The sequence below is a fragment of the Acanthaster planci genome, linkage group LG12 (genome assembly GCF_054643075.1).
Source record: "Acanthaster planci isolate LZ-2023a linkage group LG12, COTS_SCS, whole genome shotgun sequence".
NCBI lineage: Eukaryota > Metazoa > Echinodermata > Asteroidea > Valvatida > Acanthasteridae > Acanthaster > Acanthaster planci.
In genome coordinates this window covers 10051225-10071620 of record NC_141788.1, presented here as the reverse complement: position 1 = coordinate 10071620, position 20396 = coordinate 10051225, and the positions used below count along the sequence as shown (strand labels likewise).

Below are 20396 nucleotides of genomic sequence, written 5' to 3'. Positions count from 1 at the left end.
TAACCCACATACATGTAGTTAGAATTGCCGTATGGTAAGCTTGAGGTACCTAATCCCTAGTCATGCAGAGCAATTGAGGGTGACTTTGTAGAGATTTTGTTTAAGACCCGATGCACCCTTTGCTGCTAATAACAGCCTTTTTTTCAGTCAATGTCAAGAATTTCATACGCAGGTGGTTGGTTGAGACCCATTGCGCGCGGATTGGAAACTTACCCTACCAGACACCCGGGTAGACATAATCCTTAAAACATAATCTTGCGGTTAACTATGAAATACTCCTTACCATACCCATGTCTTCCTTTAAACTTGAAAACCTGAAATTTGAAGAGGGCATAATTTTGTTCTACATGACAGGAAAAAAGAAGGCCAACCGTTTTGGGACTGAAGTAGAGTGGCCCATGCTGAAAACCTGTGTATGGGTGCCCTTTTCTACAGGGTGTCCACATAAAAAGTATACCGAGATAAAAATTACTGTTATAGCAAAACTACTTTATATATGGGAAAGAGAAATATATCTCTAGAAAGGGCAGAATGCCCTCTTTGCAATGGTATACAGCTTGTGATGTTATTGACACAGATGAGTGAACAAACTAGACCGGTGTTAAGGGTACTGAAATCGGCACTGTGACAAGTTTGCACATGTGATTAACAAGGCTAGACCATGCAAGTGTGCAGAACACCCCCAAAAAAAATGGGACAAAAGAGATGGTCCGTATAAAAAAAAGACCGTACTCGGAACAGAGGACCTGCTGCAGGGAATTGCCATCATTTTTCGGCTTCCATTTTTCGAATCTACTTGAATCCCTCATTGTTTTTAAACAGTATTCCGCTGTTTTGGGCATAGCACGCCCGTGGATTAGCACCGTGGACAAAAGTGCTCCAGGGCCCCATTGATGAACGACACAGCACCGCTGCACGCTAATCCGCATTTGAAAAGACGTCACTCGCATTCACTGGGGACAAAGGAAATTACACAAAACCTCGCAAATCTGGGCTCTCTATACAGGGCGGCAGGCCTGACTGAAGTACTCAGGAGTCGATGAAGGTTACCTGTCAGCTTAGAGTGGCCACCAAACAGTCATTCGTATGGGTGTAAACGTCCATTAAATGAAATATTGAATTTTATGTGTGCATTGCATTTTTAAAAGCACCAGGCAGCATGTGGTAATGGCTACCCACGGACGGCCGCTAGAGAAGCTGTTACTCTCTGCACTACTGCATTTATGCAGTGACTTTGTACCGTTCTCGCTGTACAGACTTCACTGAGTAGTAGGTTTTATTACGACGAAGAAAGCCTTTCAAGCGAAAACTATAGTTGCGGTTCCACTTTTATCAAAGTCTAATATTTTGGGACACGAGGTATTCTCCTGTGCAGCCAATTTCTCCACGGCGCGCACCCGTCTCAAATTCAAATCAAACCATCCCAGGTTGTAGTACGTCTTCACGTTCTTGTAGTGGGCTTCCAGACGCCGGACACAGTCTCGGCGACCTTCGTCTGATCCACACCATGTACTGATGTGGCTCTGAATGATGCCTGGGAACCAGCCAAACTCAAACAACTGAAAGTTGATGACATTTTCAAATGCTTGGCAATTGGCGGGCAGTGGGCCCACGTATCGTTTTGCAACGCAGTAGCCCTGCAGTAAAGGGTTGCGCTCCTTTGGTTTTCGGTAGTAAGTTTCATGTACGGTGACACGTACCTCTGGTATAGTCTCATTGGGTTTGATGTTGACACCGCGAGGCAGTTGTTTTAAGTTGTAGGCTGCAAGATCTTTGTTGACATCTAAATGCCAGTCATAACGATCATTCTCAAAGTAGTAAGCGTAGTTAAAAATCACGTTGACTGGACTAACCAGATCGACTAATTTCGGAAAGGCGTCGTCCAAGCGGGTCACCTGCAATAGACGTTGTGAAAGATTTCTTATGAAATACAAATGCATGTACGTGGCGGTAAATCGAGCGTCATTATGTTCGTAGAACGGATTGAGTGCTGCTGAGATAATTTTATGACAATGATGGACTTTTTAAAAAAGATTTAATTACGGACCTAATTTAATTTTGGCATCACCTTATGAAACAGAACCTTTTCGTCAGATTGAAATGAGCGATGATAATAGCGTCTTTCGCAGCTCCAATCAGGTATTGTCGTGCACAATTCAGTTATTGTGTGCTTTTAAAAAAGAAAAATCTTCAGCTTACCTTCATGTGCTTCAGCATGTGATTTCTGCAATTCGTTATGGTGTCTCTCCAAATGTAGGCGGGAAAATGTGTCATGAAATCCGCAACCATGTCCTTACCAAGTGCAAGTTGTGTGGCTTTATACCAACCAATGCTATGCATTCTTTCCCAGTCAGTAAATGTTACCACTCGGAGTCGGTGGCCGTTGAAGATGTTTTCAGGGGTGACAGGAGTCGTAAACATTGCATCTGTGTCAATCCAAGCAATAATGGACGAGTTGATGTAGAGATCCATGAAGAAGCTGCTCCAGAGTTGACGGCCGTATCCCCCGCCTCTTTTCATTTCCAAGATGGCAGGATCCTTCGGCAGAGGCTCGTACATAAAGTCAAACTTGACTCCAAGTTCGCGCTCGTGCCGGCTCAGCGTCGCTGCGAACCGATGGTCCGCCTCCGATTCCTTGTCCAGTATCACACTGACGTGGCCCAGCTTCGACGACCAGAACAGGACAGCAGATCGGAGGAGATCGCAGTAGAGACGCGTTATAAGCTTGGGCACGGCTGACATGCGGACAGTTAGCGTTAGAGTATGGCCCTCAGTGGCATTGAATTTGGTTCTGTCTCCCGCTTCAATGTAACCCATCCTAGGATTCGGTGGCACAGTGTTTGGCGGCAGAGCACCTTGCTGATAAGTGACGGCATATTCAGAGTAAACGGTATAGTAAAATGAAATGACTGAACAGGCCAACAGTACACTTAGTAATGCCAGGAGTCGTGTCATCGTGAAACAAAAAGAAGAAAGCAAGGTAGTACCTCCATGCTAAAAGAGTCACGTTCCACACAGCGTCTGTGATCCCACTCATAGGCACAGACTAATTGAATATGCATTACCTTCTTCAAGCATGTCGAAAAAGGATGCTGAAGTCGGCTGGGTAGTGGTGACGGTGATTTTTTTTAAACTAAATGACCATCTGTGCCACGTAATTGTCGTATAATGTGGCAGGAAGAAGCAATGTAGAAGTTGCTGCAATGAAAATTGAGCGGAGCTGCATGCAAGGGTAGGCTGTCCTCCATTCAACGCTAAAACGGAAGATGTGTCACAAACCTGTCACTAGTTGACGTCATGCTGTGATGAGTCAAGCCACGCGAAGACCCAAGAGCAATGTCTGACCGGTCTGTGGCAGAACGTTTTGCTGTTTCTCACCTAATCTGACCATTTTGGGCCGTGTTTCTCGACAATCCTGCAGGTCATTCGAGTAACAGGCGATAAGGACGTTGGTGATTAAGTTGTCGGTCAAAGGTCATATTCGTTGACAAATCGGTATTAAAGTATAGCCCCCTTACCAGTGCCATCTCTTACTTAATCTTTACACCATCCAACTGTTTGTAAGATATGCAGAACAAGTTAAGTGACAACGGGTGTTCCACTTTTCGTGGAATTTCTTATTGATTTCTTGTCTACGGCATCATTGTCAATAGTTCTGTCTTTCGTATGCAACTCTCGGCTTTTATCAAAACACTGCAGCTAAAGTAAGCTTTTGTTATAGCCTTGACAATTTTTGTTAGTAGTGATGCAACCGTAACACGTGTAGTCCCCACAAAAAACCGAACCACCGTTCCTCGGAAACTTGCGCCCTCTGTTGGCCCCCAACTTGACACCTCTTCCCTCGCTGGCTGTAATTCAGTTGACAAAAATCTCTGTTCATGTACTGCATGTTTGCAGCTCATTACATTGAAAGTCATGTTATAAAAGCGCTGTATAGGATTTCAAAAAGTGATTTTTTTTCCGAGCTCGTTTTGATGAAGTGTATTTTTTGATGTTCTTTGTCTATGAAGTACATTGTATTTGGTTTTCAACCTCGTTTCTGCGAGAGATATCTTCCAATGTTCGTTTGTACGACATATTCTCCAGTTTGTTCTTACGACACCTTTTTTTAAATTGTCTCCCTTTGGGAATAAATAGTTTCACGAAATCCTCCCAAGTCCTCACTCTTCAGTCTTCTTTTTGTCCTCACAGACTCTGAGAGGGAAGTTGCAAATATGATTAAAGTAGTCCTTTGTTTCCTTCTCATGTGGAAAGGAAATTGTGATTTGATTCTAATTGTACAATGTAGCATAAAGGTTGCCTCATACTTCGTGCAAAAGCGTAAACAAACACAAAGTTGTGACGTCAGATCGGGCATATTTGTAAAACTTGGACACATTTCAACTCAAGCGAAATTTCGTGACTGCAAATCGCTTCGTTTTCACTTTGGCGTGAAGTCTGAACCAGTCTGGCCTTGATACAAAAGTCCTTTAGAGCCAGCAAGTATATACATTTTGAAAAAGTGAAGTATATTTTTTTCCAAGTTCGTTTTCATGAAGTATACTTTTTTCAACTTCATTTTAGGAGATTGTTTCCTAGTTTGTTTGTTTGATACATAATCATACTCTCCAGTCTGTTCTTATGAGATCTATATTTAGAAACCTTGTTTGTAAACAAATCGTGTTTATGAGATGTACCTTTCCAGGTTCATTTTTATGAGATTAATTTTTGAAGTATACTTTTTATGAATTCGGTTTTTTGAAAGTCGTTTCTGTAATTTCAAACTTAAGAAACATATATCCCTTGAAAATTTACTGGGAAAAAATATACCTCACGTTTCACAATACTGGGTGGCACGACAGGGCTTTCGTATCATGAAGAGTTTCGTACTAATGCAATTGGCGAAGCCTTGATCGTTTGGAGACCGCTTGTAAATTTCCAGTGAATTTAAAAGAGTTGTGAATTTATCAACTTTGGTGGGGCCTACAAGACTTTGAAGACGGTTGTGAAACTTGGGTAAATTAAGTAGCTCTTGAAGGTCTGCATGGTGAAATACGATAAGGCAGAGGGTTTGCGGATACACCATATGGAAAATATCTCTTTTGAATATGTGTGGTTCTGAAAAGAACCGGTTATTTGACGTTTCAGACAGTGAGTACTCTGTCCGTCTACTGGACTGATGCGATCCAACTGTGCTGTTGCTTATATCCTGTGGGTGAACACTGAGGAACGGGAATCGGGGTCCAAGCTATCTGGGTGCTGGGGCGTACTTGGGTAAAGTCAGACGTTCAGCTCAGTATTGTTTTGTGTAACTCGATTGATGTGCGGATTAATCTTGAAATAGATTTTTATAACGTGACGGTAAATATTAAACAAAGCTGTGATTAAGAGGTTGTTGTCCTCTAAAATATCAGCACAAGCTTATGGTTTTGTCGTGGGGAGGAGTGATTTTTAAGTAATAAATTTGTTTCTGAAGTTGAACACAGAACTTTTGGACATTATTTATTTGTCGTTGCCTTTGATCACTACAAGAGGAAGGTAAGTAGTTTCCACAACCATGTCAGATATTTACTGTTGACAACGACAGTCATCAATTTGTCACCAGTTTGACTCCAGGTTGACGAAGACCTGTTTTTGTTCAAGGCATAACTGGACGTGTGCCTAAGGTTTCCAGTCCAGTGGCGGGTTCTGGATGATCAGGGAAGGTTCTTTGCGGAACTAGGACAACAGCATCAACAACAAAACATCGGTAGCACCAACAACATGCAAACACAAAAACACAGTGAGAAATGACTGCTTCTATACCAAAGGTTTCAAAGGTTTAACAGTGTCTCGTTCACAAGACTTTGGGGAAACCAGCCCTTTAGTCCAATAGGTTGAACTTGTCTAATCGACGTGGTATGTGAATTTGTAACCAGTAAGCAAGATGCCACACCATTTGTTATTTTATTCGTGCCCCCAGTGAACGCTCAACGGGGGTTATGCTTGGGGAAGATTTTGTGATACGCTTGGCCTGCGTTGAATCAACTTTGTCTCTCATTTTTTTCAATGGCGGCGGAAGAGGGGGCAGCTGAGGCAGGCCCCCTCCCCCTGTTTTTGCAGGTCCTATTGTGGGGCAGGGCTTAGTGATGGATCGGTCTCTCAATGATAGATAACCGATACTCCCCCGCTTTGAATGTGTTCTTTTGCTGAAGCCCCACACGCTTGATGTAAAATACCCCACAATTAAGGCTGAAAAGCCCGTTAGGCCCCAATGCGGGTATTTATAGTTTTCGGGTGAGCATGGAACGTGTTCGCATCTACATAGGCCTACTACTGTTTGAAGAGGGTGCTTGACATAACGAGAGAGACAAAGTGTAAAGGCTGGATCATACTTGTCCCAGGAATTTTAAGAAGGCAAAAACAAACAAAAATGAAGCTGATGCTTCTCTAATTGGAATAATTAGTTTGAAGTGCACTTATTAACATGCTTGTCCTTTTGAAATGATGATAATAAGCTTGAGGGAAAGCAAGACTTATGTGTCCATTTCTTCTACATTTTGAATAATGTTCAAATGTCAGTCCCTCAAATACTTTCAAATCGTAGACGTTTATTAATGATATACCTGTCTTGAGAATTTTAGCAATACAGAGATAGAGAACTAAGGTGTTGCATCCTAATTTGAATATGTGACAAGTGCACTTGTATTTCAGGGAAACGGATCGGTAGTCGAAATAACATTAAATCAAGACCGCCCTCTTGTGTCCACAGTAAGCCACTTCAGCAGTAGGAGGCCCTGAAGTAGGCCACCGTGTTGCTGTTGATGCCCGTGTTAGGTTTCTGGTTGCACAGCGTGTAACTGGGGGAAGTTAAAAACACGAAACGATATTTGTGGAGATGACTTTTTTGCTAAACACACTGAGTAACTGGCCTCATTTACAAGTCTGCCATATTGAATTGAATTAAAAAGCGAGATTACCTTTTTTATTTAGAGACTTGGGAGTGAAAATGAAAGCACTTAAATAAAACTTCATTACAGATTAATGTCATTTATGCTGATGAAGAATTGAACATTTGTGATCAATGATATCAATATGTTTTAAGCATCATTTAACAAAGGAAAATGAGGCATGGAGCCCCGACTAATCTGGCACCATCCCAGATTTCACTGATTGAATAAGAAAAAAAATGCTATCCTGTAAATTTTTGTCTTGCTGGAAGAGTTGAAAAGAAGGTATGCATGAGTGTCAAACAAGACCGTCCTCGAGCTGACACTGCGTTGCCAGACCCGAAGAATCGACCTTGCAGCAACTACCCGACTTAATGATATGCCATTAATTGAAAACGCCATAAATTTAGAGAAAAGGACATTCAGCTTTGGTTTTGTGTATCTGAATTACACTTTATATCACGATTATCTTCATTTCTCCATTATTTCTTCTCGGGTTATAAACCCTCCCAGATCAATAAATCTCAGAAGGCGATTTCACAATGCGGTCAGTAAAAAGTGGTTGTAACTTTATCTCTGAGAAAACAAGAGTGTTGTAGACAGATTTCCTAGCTCGGATGTGCGAACGTGGACATGTATACCCACAGGAAGTGACAATGTTCCGTAAATTATTGAAATTAAATGCTTCAATGTTAATAACACAGCCCAAAACAGGGTAAATATGCATGAATGCAGTTCATCGGAATTTCAGCTAAAATGTTGGGGAGGATTAGGGGCCTAGTTCTCTGCGCACCAATCTAAGTCAACAAGTGGAAATGACACCATGAATGCTAATTTATTGGCGCTGTGTATCCAGTGGTTGAATGGTTTGGAAGGGGTCTAAATTTTAAAAGGAAATGGTTTGGGTGACAAATATAGCAAACCACATATTCAAACGCTTCTCTTAGCATCTTTCATAAGATATTAAAAATGAAATAAAAAAATTAACGATGTACACAAACATGGGCTCAGGAGTCGGCACAAGTTTATATTTGGTACTGCGAAAACATTTCAGTTTCGGCTTGAGAAATGATAATGCATTTACATGTCGTTTGGACACTGTCACTTAAAAGCTAAAAGCTCCACGAAGTGTCACTTGCACAAAAAAAGTTTGATTAAGCTCGAAAAAAGAGTTATTTTCTTAATTAATATTCTTCACTTGTGAAAAAAAGATGCAGCCTCACGTTAAGATAATTACACACTCATGTCAATAGAGATTTATTCAAGGCTTTTCCGGTAACCATTCAAGTTCAAAAACAAACAAAACTGTTTAATGTGAAGGTGTGTGACTCACCTCTTCTGTAAACTGAGCCCCTTGATGGTGATTTTTGAAATGAACACCTCGATGTCGTCAAAGATTGGCCAGTCGCCTGGGTTGAGCAACTCAAAATCGTGATCCCAGTAGAACTGGAGTTCGCTTAGAGAACCCGGATCCGTGTTAGTATTGAAGACGAAACCCAAATCTGTGCCCGGTTTGAAGTTAAGGCTGTTTCTGTATTGATTGTAATTGTTGATCAGTAAACGGACAGTTAGGCATGCCACCATATCGACGAGGTGTTGGACCAAAAGGGCTTTGGCGGCACAAAATTAATAAATATACAGTGAAATCTCTTAAAGCTTACGAATTGGTTCGAACGATGAGTACGTTCGGGTGCAAACTATGGGGAGAAAGCTAGGCAATTGCTCTTTAACACGGCGCAGTGCAGTCACACTATGACAACAGGTGAGACTATTTTGTAAAGTCATCGTCACTGACGTAGTACCATTGACTGCAATGCTCACGGCAAGTTCACGGTCAATAACATTTCATACGATATTTTTTATGTAAATGGTGCCCTACATACGCATGTGTGGATTGACAAGTGGTGACTCGATGTTATAGCCCCAAGACCAGGCCCGGTATGGATACAGTTTTCGTCAACTTACTCTGAACAACAAAATACAACAGACAGACTATCATCGCAGATTAAACTTAGCAGATGTGCTCCAAGCAGTAGTGATTCATTTGTTCACGCTGCAGGTTAATGCTTTCTCTGACCAACTGTCTTGCTTTAAGTTAATCTTTGGTCCTTCAGAACTTTGAAACAAACTGCATGGAGTGTATTTTCAACACAATTTGCTGTCTGAATTCTTGTGATTCCTTGGCTTGGAAATCTGAATGCGATGGTTGTGATGGCGATGGTTGGCTTGTGACCGTGACGCTGGAAGCTGTTAAACCTGCTCTTTAGAGATGTTGGAGATTGTTAGAAGGCAGGGAACCACACTGGTACCCCACACGCACGTGCGGTGTAAAGCGGTGATCCAGGTTAATGAGATATAAATGTCGAAATTGTGACTCAAATTGTACTTCGCCGACCATAGTACGTAAAGACCGTAATGGTCAAGCAGTGTGGTCCGTATTCGAGCTTGCTAGTGTGTCTCTTGGCAGATGTCGTCATTCTGTGATAATTTATTTCAGGGTGTCAACGTGTGAGATTATTCTCAAGAAAAAAATTGTAAGCATCTTAAAAAGCTAACGGCTTTTTTATTTTTTAGATTTAATCCACAAGTAATCTTACGTACGACTGACACATCCACGTTTGCACTTACTCATTCAGCTTGGTTCTCGTGGTTTTACCACCCCCACCGATGAGAGTTACGTAGGCCCAGCCTTTGAATGTCTCGGCATACCATGGGTCATCAAAGTGCAGGCCAATCTGGAAGGGGTTCTCTGCAGAAAGAGGGAAAGTGATTGGTGAAGTTGACTTTGCTCGTCCCCACCGCCTTTACAGAGCGCAGGGAACACCCTATCTGACTACCTATCGTTCTTTGCGAATGAGGCTTTTCAAGCATAAATTACGGTTTGGTCACAAAAGGGAGAAATTAAGGTTAACCGAGCTTGTTGGCGTTTAGTATTGGGAAAGGTAAGGGAATTTATTCCTGAGTTCGTTTCCTGTCAGAAATAATCAGTTTTAGTGTTATTAAATTTTCTGCCCAGATCTGTAGCCTTCAAGGTTGTTTCATCTAAGGGAAAAACGTTCTCTCCAATTCGGGTATTCGACGTTGAGCCTCGCTTGTTAGCACCGCCATCATCAAGTAATCCGATGATTTGCTACCTCCACGCTTCAGTGTTGGCATTTTGATGTAAAAGCCCCTTTTATCTTCTTTGAGGTGGTCGGATTGGGTGGCTGGGACAGGCTAATGTTCTCAGAATTTTGTGAAGGAAGCGCTTTACAGCTTTACAAATGTTCAAAGCATTGCTCGGGTGTGTCTCTGCCGCCCATGAAAGACTCTGGCGGTGATTTTATTCTGAATGAGAAGGGCAAAATAAGCCATGTGAATAAAATCTGGTACATACACTGAGTTCTTTAAATTCACGTTAAGATAACGAGTTGAATTCTCCACATTAAACACTCTGTTGCTGTACATCACGATTTGGGGCAATGTTTTGTTCGTTAGAAGGGCACAAAGGAACCAGTCCATTCCAGAGATGGTGGTTGCTATGCAAAAGCTTGCTCCAAATCAAATGAAATTGAGCAAGCTTGATTACCGCATATCCCTTGATTCATAGTTCGCTCAGTACCACTTTTCGGGGCGGGGTTAGTGCAGGTAACCTTACGTATATTTAGTTTGGTTCCCAGACTAAAGAGATATGTGGGTGCGAAATCCGTTATAATGGTCTCGTGACAAAATGCGGAGGGAGTTCGCTCATTTCCTAAAATTCTTAAACTTTCTGAAATCCATGTTTTTTTTCGTGAAAATGGTTGTCCTTATAGATTCCCCACGTTCGGAAAAAAAACCTTTTTTCACTTTTCTGGGTATTATTTATGCAAGTGATATGCACTCTTGCACAACTAACGGACGTGTACACGCGGCATCTATTATAGGAATAACAGCCGAATTACGTTATGCTCTTCTGTTGTTCGGATGAAGGCTACCGGCCTTTAAGCTGTCGTGAAAGTGCAGAAGAGAACCAGCCAGCACGGACTTGCGCCATAGTGTAAAACTGAAATACAAATTCTGGTTTGCAACATTAGTTGCTTTGCAAGCTGTTTTGTTCAACTCACGCATGCAGAAAGGAGACGTGTCCGTTGTCGCCGTATAGTACTTCCTGAGCGTAACGCCAGAAGACGGTTTGTAATTGATAGAATGGAAACCCATCGGCGCTACGTCGCCACTGAAGCATTCGCCGTTGACAAAACTGTCGTAGGAATCCGCACCTTTGTCGAAAACAAACAGAAATAAAACTCCTAAAGAAATTCTGTCGTGGTCGCACACAAATATTACAATAAAAAGTAACTAGATGAGTTCATCTTACTAATTTATGAGGTTCTGAATATTTGTCTTCGATGTTGCTTTTATTTCTTAAGCTAAAATCATAACAGTGGACACACAGTTAACCTTTTCAAGGTGAGATAAAAGTGTCACTTTCGGGAGTAAAGATATTAATGAAACTGTTGATACTTTTGTGTGCTTCTATTTTTTTTCCATTTGAACAAATCTTTATCAATTCTCTATTATTAGGGGAAGCTGACAATCTCGGTTGCCGACCTCGATTTCTGCCTTCCCCTCCATGTTGTTTTACGTACCATTTGGACAACTGAAACCATAAATCGGACAATTGTTGATGGATTGAGTGAAGAACTCGTGAGCCCTCATGTGGTTACATGCCACGAACTTCACACCTCCTGTTCGGTCGTGGAGAGGAAAAGTAAGGATCATGAACAACTCACAATTCGCCTTATTCAAAAGTCGGCCATCTTGAATTGAAACTGAGGCGATCCCTGTAAAACATTTCCCAAAACTTAATACGTATGGGAAAGGAAATAATCCCATAGGGACATTATTGTACTCTGACGAAAAGCAACAAATCATCGATAAAAAATGTGTCACCTCAGTCAAAATAACAAAAAATCAAACTGGGGCTTCATCTCTAAAAAGGTGAGTTCATTTTGCTAAACATATAGTTGTGTCAAACAAACGCATCGCATAGATGACAGTTTTATACTTTTGTTTGTCCTTGACAGCCCCTGTGTATTTGATTTACTCTTTTAATGTCAAAAGATGTAAAATAAATAAATAAATAAATAAATGAATAAACTTTGCAATTCTGTGCATCTATGACGCTGATCAGCCAGCACACCCACTTTTTTACGGATTCATATAAATAACGACAGCAGAGTATAGAGGCACTGATTGATCAGGTATAGAAACCAAATGGTTTCCAGGAATGGATAAAGTGGATTGTAATCCGGGCGTTTTACAATAGTGCGCCTCCTACAGTTTGCAACGAGTTGGCCAATCACATTGCGCGAAATCTGTCGACCCAGTGCGTGTTTGGAAAGGGTCGACAGATTTCGCGCGTTGTGATCGGCCAACACGTGGCAAACTCTTGGAGGCAGGCTATTGTGAGCCACCCGTATCAAATAATTTCAGTCCAAACTTACTTAAACTTTCCACGCTCTAGAACACTGCATCACTGGATCATTTAGAAATGATTATAAAAAGTAAAAACTTACGAACAGAAAGGTTTGGTCTTAAGGTCGACACTAAATAACTTTCAACAACCCAAGAACCTGCTCGCGATGTTTAGTGCAAGCACAAAAATCCCTTTCAATTAAGCCTGTAGTGTACTCCTGCTCCAGTTACCATCTGGCCCAGTCGGCCTGTTATCTCAATTACTCTTAAATCTTTTAGTGTTTCGATTTCAATTAAGAGCGATCCCCCCATCGAGAGTGGACATGAATTTCCCAAGGGCACAGAAATGCTTCAAGAAGATTTCTCGAAAAATAGCTCTCACCCCCTATGAGGCCCTCGTCAAAGAAGTCCTCGAAGAGTGACTGATCACAGCCGGGTTGACTGCTGCCGCTGTTCGGGTAGAAGTCCATGTGCCCCACGGGAGCAATCATACCGAAGCCTTTGTGTGCAAAAGACAGGCGAAAAAGTGATGGGGGGAAAAGTCACGAAACAGTAACCGCGACCTATGCAATTCATCCAGTTTTGACCATCCATCCTTGCAGAATTTGTTCAGAAGTGCAAATTAATGGGAAATATTACAAAAGATGCTTGAACTGTCCCCAAACGGCTTGATGAGTTATAGACGTTTCCCCGATCCGGGGAAATACACGTACCTGTTCGTATTCATATATTCATGTAAAAAGGGCTCAATCATGCGCATTACATTTTGGAAACCTTTACGCATTTGGTCAACTGCGCAAAAAAGCTGAGGTGCTTACAGAACTATCATTATCGGTACAGTGACTTTTTTCTTCTTTTGTGTGTCTTGTGTCGTCTCAGTGGCCTCAGCAAGCTATGTCACTAGCTTTATCCGGTTCGTAAGTGAATTCGTCGCAAAGGCGGACGCTCCACGATTTGCAGGCTGCCGTTGGAGGATTGCTGAAGTTGTGCGTTAACCTACGGTTCCACGGTTCCATGTCAACGGCGATCAATGCACTGCACCAAATACGCGCCCATAGAAAACAGTGCAAAATCGGACCGAAATAGCGCCGCCTGTCAACTCTCGTGAAAAGGTTGGCCTCCCTTTTGTCACTGGAAATTATGGCCAGAAGATCACTTTTCGTTTAAGTTTTACGGGGGTTAGCTAGGAAAGTTTTTATTATTCGCCTTTCCCCGAAATACTGTAGTTGTAAAACTATGCGCTCAGCTCTGAATGAAGCCGCTCGCCTCTATCCAAAATAAGCCCGCAATTCGGGGCTTTCTGTGAAAGAAATACCCCGAACTGGAAACTATCAGTCCCAAATTCGGGATTTATAGAAATATTTCTATGATCCCTCCTGAGTATGGTATGTCTTTTTGTAAAAACCCCGTGGGATCACAAAATATTAATGAGCTCGCGCGCAGAAATACAGGAATGCACCCTCCCATGTGCAGTGTATGTGTGCAGTGGGCGTGGTTTAAACTGAAGTGACGTCACACTTACGAACCGGATAGATCTTTTTCACCCACGTGACTGGATTGCGCTAAATGTAAACAATACCACCACGTGTGAATCGCCTTAGCCACGGGTGGTCGCATACATTCCTACGGGCAGCTTCAACCACGTGCAATTATGCAGAAGCGCATGCACGTCGATGAAAATAGAGTACCATCTCAACACTACGCGCTCATTATTATCACAACACAGCGCAGTCCAGCACGACTGTGACCTGACAGGAAAAAGGTCTATAGCTCAGCATAGCTAGAACTCGAAGTGACGACCAATGAGATAGTTCCGTACCTAGCTCGAGGATGTTTTTTGCGTCTGAGTGGATAGTGTCCACGAAGAGAGCATCGGTGGGATCCAATCGGACCTCTGGCTGGGTGTTCTCGAAGCCTGGTCCAGCCGGATCCAATCCTATGAAAAAAGAAAATCAGCCAGTCGAGCCTGTGTTTCAATGTGGCACCTCTATAGCCGTTGGAACAACGTTCCGGGCTAAAGTCCTATCAGTTATAAACTTTTCATCCTATGGGACTCTGGGGGATTGAACAACGAAAAAGTGTTGGGTTAATACTTAGGAACTCCAAATGTCGGCGTGGGCGTGATTCGAACCAGGGCTGCAGAGGAAGAAGGCAAGGAAAGTATCGTCACGCCAACTTGACTCATGGAGTAATAGAATGATTTCAGCGCAGATCTCACTTTCAGGGTTAGGGGAACTATGAGCGAAAGCTTCTAATTGTTAAGTTTTGTCGGCAATGCCACAGGACAGAGCAGCGCCAAATGAATCCGTGGGGTTTTAGGCTTTGCCTTCTTGGAACAGCCAAAACGTGCATTTGACAAAGTTTTCCTGGCGAAGAAATCTCGTCGCCAGGTTGATCTTACTAGGGCATCTACAATGTCCAGTGTTGGGAATGACAGAGTGACGTGGAAGGTGATCTCTTGGAAGTTATCCAATGGAAACATGTTTATTCTCCATGTAATGAATTCCACATTCCAACCAGCAGGTGTGTGCGTTTCGAGCTTGTGGATGATGTGCTATTCCTTCTTCGAGCGTACCAAGGAAGATTTTTTGTGTAACCCTGGGCAACCTATAAGACTGGCAGGCAATATGAGAGGGGTGTGTGCTTTTCTTACCCGTGATTCGGCCAAGGCCGGACTGTCGTTCGCCGACGTATCCACCGATGTGAGACCCGAGACTGTGTCCAATGAAATGGAAAGACGCCGCAGAAATACCGTACAGTGCCTGCATGTCAACAGAATCGACAATGGTATTCAATGAAGAATGGAGAATTCGTATTAGAATACGGCCATTTCACAATAGTGCGCCACCAAGAGTTTGCAACGCGTTGGCCAATCACAATGCGCGAATTAGTCGACCCAATGCGCGTTTGGAAAGGGTCGACAAATTTCGCGCGTTCTGATTGGCCAACGTGTTGCAAATTCTTGGTTGCGCACTTTTGTGATTCGCCCGTATTCAGTCTTTCGCAAAACCTTGATTTCAGAACAGGAAAAGTGTGTCCTTACCGTAACAGGTAGTGGTGTAATGATGACCTTTTTTGGGATTTTGATGGAGTTCACACCCTACGAGAGCCGGGATATTTTGGACCATATCACGGCTCCCCTTCGGGGGGGGTCGGATCGTCAAAAACTCACCTCTCTCATGCCCAATTTTTCAAAATTTGTTCAAATTGTTATATGGTCATTTGAGGTGAAAGGTCATACGCGCACCAGCCTGCTTGCATTGAGCACGACAGTGGACAAAAACCCATTTTTTGGCTAACCTGTCTCGGAAAGCAAGGGTACTGCGCGGAACAGTACATTCGATTTTCACAAAATTTGCGTCAAAATGACTGCAAGGAGTTACTGACAAACTCCTGAGGGTTTGGCTTGTAAGAGTAATGCACAGCAGCGATACTGAAAAAAAAAGTCGTCGTGCGGATTCCGGCTCTTCTAGAGTGAATAGTTGGCAGCCAGATTTGTCGTTCTTTGCACATAACACGCGTTTCTTTCATTAGCGGGATTGAGGGTATGAGAAACACAGAGAAACCATACGCTTAGTGCAAAAGCTACGCCAACATATGCCCTTGACCGCATAATCTCAATGCAAAACAACTGGAAAACGTACCCTCAAAGCGAGTGGGTCCCTAACCACTCCAAGAGAATGAAACCACTCTAAACGAGTTTAAGTCTCCACTATTCCACGGAGCCTTAATTAAATTTTATGAGGGGCAACTCGGAAAAAAAACTGTCTTTTATTATGGCTCCTCTTTTGAATGATTTTAACTCTTGTTATGAAGTGGATTTATAAATGGACTCATTCTTTTTTGAGAGCGACTTGTTTCACCCTTTTGCCTTTGTGAGTGCATGCTGGCCAATCAGTGGTCTCGCTCGGCCTGACGTCAGGAACTGACTTCTATATCGAGCCTTTCAAAGAGGTTTCTACCTCGAACTAAAGATTAAGTATACACGACTGTGTATAGACTGCTGGGAAAATAAACACTTTCACGATTAAATGAAAAATGTAAAGCATGATGGATTGTGCTATAATTCAGCTTTCATGTTGTACTTGAAATCTCATTCAGTATTAAACGTGTTACCAGCACTTTGATATAATGGGATATAACTAGGTCAAGACATACCCTCAGTTTGTCAATGAGTCGCGAGGTCTCGGCACCCACGATCCTGGTGTTGGACAGAGCCTGTGTGTAAGGGAACATCGACCCGCTTCCCCAGACAACCTTAATGACGTTGTAGTCGGCGTAGTTGAGGAATTCTTTCATCATGTTGGTCATCCAGTAATCCCACTCAATCACGTCTGCAAGGGGAATGGGGTTCAGTGAAATATACCAAGAAATGCCGCTACATTTAACCATTTTTGAAAAATCTCTGGTACCAAATTTTGTGGTGGGAACTTCTCTTTCTTTCGTGGGGAACAACAAATATTTTAGCATTTTTCATGTAACCTTACATGGTCTAAATGTAGGCCAGGCGAGGCTTCATTCTGGGGATTTTCACACGCTTTTGGAAGGAAAGATGAAACAGACCAAGAAAAATCGCCTTTCTCTCATTATTTGAAAAATGGTTCTTTGACCTTGACCTCCGTTGACTCCAGCTTCCCCCGACCTTTCCTTGGAGGCCGCCTAAATCTGGTAAGGTGATCCAGTCATTAAACAAAATCTGGTGAGCTGACACCTATCGACCGATCAACGGCCTATGGCAGGTTTCTGTTACCAGTGACGTCAAGTCGATTGGCTAGCGCGGGGTGCATGGGACATGTCAACGGGTAATCCGCTCCAAGCGGAACAAAAGAGGGCGTGTTTTTGGGTGCTCACAGCATAGGCGCGCAACGAGGCGCGCAAGTATGCGCGTTTGACGTGGAGCACGCTGAGTACGCGTAACTAATTTATTCCGGCTTGTATGGTCTATGGCCGAGTTCGGGCGGCTTGTTCCCGTATGTTAACGAACAGCTTGATTTGTTTTCGTGGGTCGGCCGCTCGAACGCCGGGAACAAATGAACCGGTTATCGCTGGTGGTTAGTGACATGCAACATGGCGGCGTCCATGTAGCCTAGGCTACGTTATTCGAGAGTTAATTTTTGGATGAGCTGAATTCTTTTCTATATAAACATGAACATTCATTTCTGTGTTACTGAAAATAATTAATGTTAATTTTTGTTAAGTTAATTGTCAATGGCTCTGGAAGCCATCTCTCTACTTTTTTGCAGCTGTTCAAAAATCAAAATCTCACACGTTTTTCCATGTGTTCCTGTTGTACCCTGACGAAAAGGTGGTGTGTGATCCTGTTCCGAGAACAGTGTCCTTGAGTCGTGTTCCCGCCGGTCGAGCGCGAGAACAAGAAACCCGTGTCAAGAACAGGCCGCCCGAACTCGACCTTTGCGTACACGCAGAACGCGTGCAAGAACCTGCTTGTAACCACCTGTCTTTCTTTTGCCGATTAGGGGTGCATTTCAGCTCGGGACGGATAGATGACAGTCGGGGTAGTGCCATTTACCCTTGCTTGCGATTTTTCGCTTTGCCGTTTGGAAGGGTAATCAATGTTCTAGCTCTATAACTAGGTCTAAGAACTTGGTCAGGGAACCCGTGGGCCTACAGTGGTACCTAGGGCCTATGTGCAGAGTACATGATAAGTGCCCACTGGGTATTCCACATGGTAGATCATCGATACATTGTTATGTCATCCAATAGTGCCGGCTTCGGTCTTTTTTTTTTTAAAGCAAACAACTTTTTGTAAAAATGGATTCTCACTGCTCTCGAGGAAGCCGTGGCATATCAGCTTAGTCTCCTTGCTTGGGTCAAAGTGGGAACTGGTGATGCTGCTGGGATTGTCAATGTATAGCTCCTGAGCCTGGTCCTTCAGTGGGTTGTGGCGAGTGTGCAGCAGGAATCGCGGGTTGACGCGGCTGGGGGACTGCGGCGCCCAGCTCAGCGGGCGCTGCGGCGGATCCAGGAAAGGGTAACCATAGTTGAAGCAGCCAATATTCGAGTAACACACTTCCTTGGCTCCTGCATGAGGAAATCGAGTACCATTACTTCTATGATTATCCAAGGAACATTGCTATCTAATCAGTCAGTTACTGTAAAGAAATCACTTCTTAAATAATCATCTATCATCAAGTCCCTTTTAACAATTATTTTGAATTTTCGTGTTGCCATTTTATGGTTATTTCCATGCTCTGAGGGCACTGCGTGGAGCAACCTCGGCATCACAGATATTGCTGTACAAACAACTGAATTGGAAAGTAAATTGATTTGTTCTTATGAACTTTCAAATTGAAAAATAAAACAAAGCGTATCCAAGGGATCAAATCAGATAAATGTTTACACATAGATTATTATAACCAGGGCCTTATCTCTTATTTTTAGAATTTTTTGAAAAACATTTTCTGACGTGAATTTTTGCAATTAATTCTGACAGAAATTTCTCCATGCCATGGTTGTAGGTTTTGCCTAGAATGGGTCGGTAAACTACGGATGGCCATGTAGGAGAAAAGCAACAGCTGACTAAACATTTGTAAATAATCTTAATTTATACAAAGACTTTTTACCTCTGCTTTGTTTAAAAACAGAAAAACGATGCGCTTTTCATGCGGCCAGCAAAGCTGATGCCAGTGGACAGCCAGATCATTTATAATGTTGTCTGACCAAAACTTCTTACTTTTGTTCAAGGGGTCATTTCACATCAGCTTTGATGATCCCCTGGAATTTCTCATTGTCATTCACGTCAATTCCAAAGTAGGATTAGGGTATCTCACCCTCACTTTGAAACCAGAGAGGATGGGCTGTTGAATAACCCCCATGCACCACATTTTCGTGGTGAGAAAAATTAAGTTTATTACATTGCACGCACTGTGCGTTGCTGCTCCGTAGGATTTTTCCTATTGCATGTACTTGACCTTATATCACTACCGGGTACCTTATAAACGGCTCCGTCGCTTGCGCATCTGCACCTTGGAGAGAATCATTTCTGTCCGCAGTCCTGCAAATTAACGACTGGACCAAGGGCTTACTTGATTTTAACACCGCATACTGCACAGGTACACGTGGTTATAATGTGGACCCACGAGGCATGCTCACAGCGTGGGTATTAAAACTCAGTTTCGGGCCTGGGATGTGTTTGCGATGGACTGCTGGTATGGTTTTAGTTCATCATATCATAGGTGGGTTTGGCTACAGCTAGCTTGTCGTTTTTTCGTCATGTCGCAATGTCAATGCGTCTGTGCAGAGCACATGGGGATAGCCTTATTGGCATCAGACGGGGAAGTGCCAGACGACCATTAGTGTTTTCTTTAATCATCGGCGGGTTACAATAATTTGTACATGGACAATAAAAACAAGCCCAAGGCTTGGACTATTTTACCAGTATTCATTTGATTGGGAACTCAAGGCCTTATCTATTTGGATTGAGTGTTTTGGGCATTTTTTGAAAAAAAATTAAATTACTTTATACACGACAGAAAATCAAGACCTAAATTTGCTGGATCACTAGCCCTAAAGAGTATTTTGAGTCATTTCACGATTCATTTCACATGGATTTTTAAAACTTAAAAATCTCTCATTAAAATTGCTTATTATTTGACGCCTGATGACTTTATAGTGAGTCAACCTTGTAGGCACATATTGGGATCAACGTTGATGTGCATACCATCTTTGAAGTACCATGTTGAAAAATGACCAGGAGAATTATTGTCCGGGAAAAATGAGAGATGGAATCGTACGGTTTCAAAAAAGGTGATTGGGTTGAGCCCAATTATAATAATATTCATACATTTTCAATCCTTCCGTATTGTTGTTTGTACTCACGATTTTCAGCGAACACCAACGGCAGCCATACTAGAAGAAGGACGATTGGTTGCATCTTGGAATGCCTGCGTGGGTTGCAAGAGACCTAAACACTCAGCGAATCCAGTGTGTCGCTGGGAAGATAGAGACTCGGCTTGAAAAGAACAGCCTTATATCGGAAATCCATGAGCGGGTTGCGTGAGACCAGGAACCCAGATCCGCCTAATCTACAGT

General features: G+C 42.7%; 2 protein-coding genes across 2 annotated transcripts; both read right to left on the bottom strand.

Moving 5' to 3' along the window:
* Window positions 1-247: 247 nt before the first annotated feature.
* Window positions 248-3587, bottom strand: LOC110980175 (uncharacterized). The gene is made up of 2 exons (XM_022236572.2): window positions 2200-3587; window positions 248-1895 (listed from the first exon to the last, which is right to left on the bottom strand). The coding sequence occupies exons 1-2, from the start codon at window positions 2953-2955 to the stop codon at window positions 1299-1301; spliced, it is 1353 nt and encodes a 450-aa protein (XP_022092264.2). The 5' UTR covers window positions 2956-3587; the 3' UTR covers window positions 248-1298.
* Window positions 3588-5805: 2218 nt separating this feature from the next.
* Window positions 5806-20342, bottom strand: LOC110980154 (pancreatic triacylglycerol lipase-like). The gene is made up of 11 exons (XM_022236532.2): window positions 20184-20342; window positions 18129-18386; window positions 16503-16678; window positions 14998-15106; window positions 14164-14280; window positions 12727-12843; window positions 11516-11614; window positions 10994-11146; window positions 9537-9657; window positions 8242-8439; window positions 5806-6818 (listed from the first exon to the last, which is right to left on the bottom strand). Exons 1-11 carry the CDS (start codon window positions 20236-20238, stop codon window positions 6740-6742), a joined length of 1482 nt encoding a protein of 493 aa, XP_022092224.1. The 5' UTR covers window positions 20239-20342; the 3' UTR covers window positions 5806-6739.
* Window positions 20343-20396: the final 54 nt, after the last annotated feature.